This window comes from Chenopodium quinoa, unplaced genomic scaffold (genome assembly GCF_001683475.1).
Source record: "Chenopodium quinoa cultivar QQ74 unplaced genomic scaffold, ASM168347v1, whole genome shotgun sequence".
Classification (NCBI taxonomy): domain Eukaryota; kingdom Viridiplantae; phylum Streptophyta; class Magnoliopsida; order Caryophyllales; family Amaranthaceae; genus Chenopodium; species Chenopodium quinoa.
The window spans coordinates 581555-586078 of NW_018743331.1; the positions used below are offsets into that span (position 1 = coordinate 581555).

The window sequence follows — 4524 nt, forward strand, 5'->3', positions numbered from 1 at the left end:
AATGAACGGAAAGTAATAATGCGCTGAAAATTCGATCAACGTTAATAAAAAAAATTATTAGGATAAATTGAGAATAAAATACCTAGACAAAGGGTATAAATTGTTAAAGACGAAGCAGATAATGCAAATTAAGCGTGGCAAGAAAAAAAAAAGTAATAATACTTCTTCTATTTTATTATTACTAGTATAACAATGAAGATTTCACGCATCCATCGGTTTTTTTACTTAAGTTTAGTGGAGGTGATGAATAGGAGATTAAACCATCATATTAAGGTCGAGTTGTATCATATTAGGGTTAGTTGATGTCATATATTTCGGTTATGAATTATTCTAGCTAGTTGGTTTCAACTAGATCACTTTCAATTACATTATTGTTAATTACTTGTATTTTTACTTTTCAAATCAAGTCTTAGTCAAATCAACTTCGATTCATATCAAAGTCAAGTCATCTAATTCCAAATACTCTTTCAATTTCTGATTAATTGCAATACCTTTTCTTTTTAATAATGTCTGATTAATTGCAGCACTTTGATAAAATATTTAGGCTATATATGTTTGGTAACTAGCTTATTTGAGCAAAATTAGCTTATTTGACCAACATTAGCTAATTAACTATTAAATAAGTTGATTCAAAGTATTTGGTGGGAAGCTTATTTAAAGAGCTTATTCCACTAAATAAGCTCTTTTTCAAAAAGGAGTTTTTCAATTAGCTTATTCAATATCTTGCGATGAAATAACACTTATACCCCCCATTTAAATTAAAATCCAACCACAACTACCTACCCTCACAATTAGCTTATTGGTCATTTCACATACTCAAATAACTGTAAGCAATCAACTATTTACCAAACACTTTTATACAATTAACTTAGTCAAAATCAGCTTTTCACCAACACAGCCTAATAAAAACCCACTTTTTTTTCTCTCTCCCACAACCTCACTTACACTTAGGGCTATGCACCGGTCCAAAACCAGACCTAAATGGACCCGGGACCTGAATCATTGATTTTTAAGGACCGGAGACCAAACCTGAATCAACAGGTCCGGTTCCGGTCCATACCTGAAAAAATCATGTCCGGTCCGGGTTAGGACATGAATAGGCCTGATTATAAATTTGTTCCGTTTTTTTTTATTTTTTAAATAAAAATCTATTGGACATGTGTTATGGACCTGTTTAGAACTGATATGGACCTATTTGGACCTATTTAGACCTGATATGGACTTGTTTAGACCTGATATGGACCTGTTAAATTTAAAAAAAAAAAAAGTAGCTTCACTGGTTTCGGTCCGGACCTAAAAATTCCAGGTTTTACCCGGACTGGACCGGAAACCCGGAATCATGGATTTTTAATGATCGGGACCAAACCTGAATTCATCGATCCGATTTCAGTCCGGTCCAAATAGGTCCAGTTCAGGTCGGTTTTCAGGTCCGAACCAGTTTGTGTACACCCCTACTTACACTATATTCTAGTATTATGAAGTGTAAAGCTCCCACTTTGGTCTTTGCATGATGAAGCCTCCATTTTATCACCTTGATCAACAAAAGTTGTTCATCAAGTGACAAAATTGTAAATAAATCAACAAAAATGTGCAGTAAGCATGACATTTTCATAATAATCATATCAACAATTGTAGAGCTCATATAGTCATGTTTAATAATTAAAAAAAAATTATTAATTTATTTACCATTATGCCACTTGATAAATACTTACGAGTATCAAAAGATTATACTTGTATTTCATTGTGTTTCAATTAACCAGAGACGGAGAAAGTATGGTTTAGAGCAAGATTAGCCCTAAAATCTTAAGACTTAAAATGACATCACTTTTTGAAAGGTCCCATTAAAAATGATGGCATTATATTAGCTAAGATTCTTTTAATACTCACTCATATTTATCACTTTAGTCCTAAATTCACTTAAGACTTCTCATACTATATATTATTATATTTTATTTATTTTTATTTTATACTCTTAGTAATAATAAAAAAAATATAGTAAGGCCCACACTCAAGTCTTAAATTGAGTCTTGAATTTTCAAGTCTTAAATTGAGTCTTGAATTTTCAAGACTTAACTTGAGACTTGGCTAATACTTCTCAAGAGAAATGGGATCTAACAAAAATCTTGTCTTAATAGTTAATACTCAAGATGATGATATCATGTAAAGTCTTAAGACTCGTTAGATTTGAGAGAGAGGGGTTAGTACTCAGCATAGGCTGCATAGCAAAGTCATAGACTTTATAAAATAGTCCTATGCATAGCAAAGTCATAGACTTTATAAAATAGTCCTACGCTCCTACGTACTCAAAGAAAATTTGGTAAAAGAAAAGAAAAAAAAAAACCAAGAGCAACCAAAAAGACTAAAAAGGACATCCTCTCTTCCAACCTCCCATCATTCCATTATTCCATCAATTCAGACTAACCCCCTTTCTCCTCTTCTTCTTCACTCATCCATCTCTTATTACCCACCCAACTCAACTCCTCATTTTCTCTCTCCTCCCAGAAAATCATGGAAATCACTTCAAAATTCAAGGAGAGAGAAAATTACTCATCCCCTTTAAACTCACCCACTAGTTGCAGCACCAATCCACCTTCTTCTCCATTACCCATTACCAGATCCGACCCGAATAGCCCTTACCCAACAACATTCGTAACCGCTGATACTTCCTCCTTCAAACAAGTTGTCCAAATGCTAACCGGATCCTCCGAAAACAACCCATCTAAATCATCCAACCCTAAACCACTTTCCACCCATGATAACCACTCTAAAAACTATGTAATACCGCCCACTAAAACCGCCCCTAAAAAACAGGGGTTCAAACTCTACGAAAGAAGAAACAGTATCAAAAACTTAATCAGCCCATTAAACGCAGCGTCTGCTAATTTTTCCCATCAAAACTCGTTGTTTTCGCCGAGGTATAAGCAGGAGATTTTGTCCCCGAGTTTGCTCGATTTTCCGTCGCTAACTTTGAGCCCTGTTACACCATTGGTCGACGACATCGGCGGTGGCGGTGGTGGCGACGGCGGTGGCGGGCGGAGTTCGTCGGCGACGGCTGAGGAAGAAGAAAAAGCGATGGCCGAAAAAGGGTATTATTTACACCCTTCTCCCATTTCTACCCCTCGAGATTCACAGCCTCAGTTACTCCCTCTTTTCCCTCTTTCTTCTCCTCGGGTTTCTGACCCTTGATTTATTTTTATTTTATATAAATTATAAATAATAGAGTAATAATTTTGATTTTTAATAATTAAAAAAAAAAAAAGGGTTGAATGAATTTGAGGTAAGAGGGAAAGATTGATTTAAGATGTGTAGCAATTTGTATAACTTTGATACTCAATTCAAATGTATGGTGTTGGTGGATTTGAGGTGAAATGTGGGTTTTAATTAGTTTGTTGTCATATGAAATATGACTATAAGTAATGATATATTATTATTAGACGTCTATTATTTTAAGAGACGTTAATGAGCCGAGCTGAGCCAAGTTTAAACCGAGTTTTTCTTTAGTGTGAATTACTTCAATAATAATAGTATTAATAATAATTGTATTGTGAATTTTGATTCAAATTGTAAAATGTGGATGTATCTAATTATTGATTTTCATAAATTTAAATATTTGTATTGTTATCATGATTTAATTAGTAGTTCTATTCTATTAGAGTATTAGCATCAATAGGTACTATTACTAGGTAGAATCTTTTTGAATTTGTGTGATTGTGTTGAGGGTAATTTGGTAAAAGAATATAGGGAATTTTATGAAAGAATGAAGTTTGAAATTTGACAATAAAATTTATGACTAAACAGTTGGAATCTTACTGTGTCAAATTGTCAATGTGTATGAAGGTGGTAAGTTTTACACTTTTACTTGGTATTATTCTTAGACAATGTAAATCATTCTCCATTTGGTGAATCCCAACTTTAGATAAATCATCACCTTTTTTCTTTCCCTTTCTTTTTGTTTGTTTTGGTAGTGGTGTTGGTGGAGAAAAATTATTGTAGGGTCTCGAATCATTGCTACTACTCGTATTACTTAAATTTATGTACAAGAAAGATAATTTTCCTATTGTATCGTGTACTAGTATGTGGTTGATTTTTGGAGTAAAGCATAAATACAGTTCCTGAAGTTTCGTATAAAAGCCGTTTTAGTCCCTCTTTAACTTTTTTCATCAATTTAGTCCCTCAACCACCCACTTTAGTGTTTGTCAGCCAAAAGTTTAGGGACTTTGCTGACTAAGCAAAAGTTGAGGGACCTTGACTCATCAAAAAAAGTTTAGGGATGTTGATTCATCTAAATTTGCTTTTTTTTTTTTTTTTTTTTTTATTGTACCATAACTTATTATAGTTTGTTTTTTCTAAATTAAATGTCAAATTAAAACAAACACAAACTATCTGAATATGAGACCGTTAATTTTACGGAAAATCCAAAAGAATTCTCAACATCAAATTAACTTAATTTGTGACGTTTTTACCCTGGGATTTACTCCTGTCAAAAAAAAAAAAAAAAAAAAAAAAAAAAAAAAAAAAAAAAAA

At 32.9% G+C, this 4524-nt stretch overlaps 1 protein-coding gene across 1 annotated transcript; it reads left to right on the top strand.

Annotated features, from left to right (window-relative positions):
* Window positions 1-2145: 2145 nt before the first annotated feature.
* On the top strand, window positions 2146-4117 carry LOC110737662 (VQ motif-containing protein 4-like). The gene has a single exon (XM_021917999.1). It carries the CDS (start codon window positions 2509-2511, stop codon window positions 3184-3186), a length of 678 nt encoding a protein of 225 aa, XP_021773691.1. The 5' UTR covers window positions 2146-2508; the 3' UTR covers window positions 3187-4117.
* Window positions 4118-4524: the final 407 nt, after the last annotated feature.

What these genes read in the sequence shown, in the direction of transcription:
- LOC110737662 (XM_021917999.1), top strand. Translation starts at nt 2,509, where the DNA reads ATGGAAATCACTTCAAAATTCAAGGAGAGAGAAAATTACTCATCCCCT.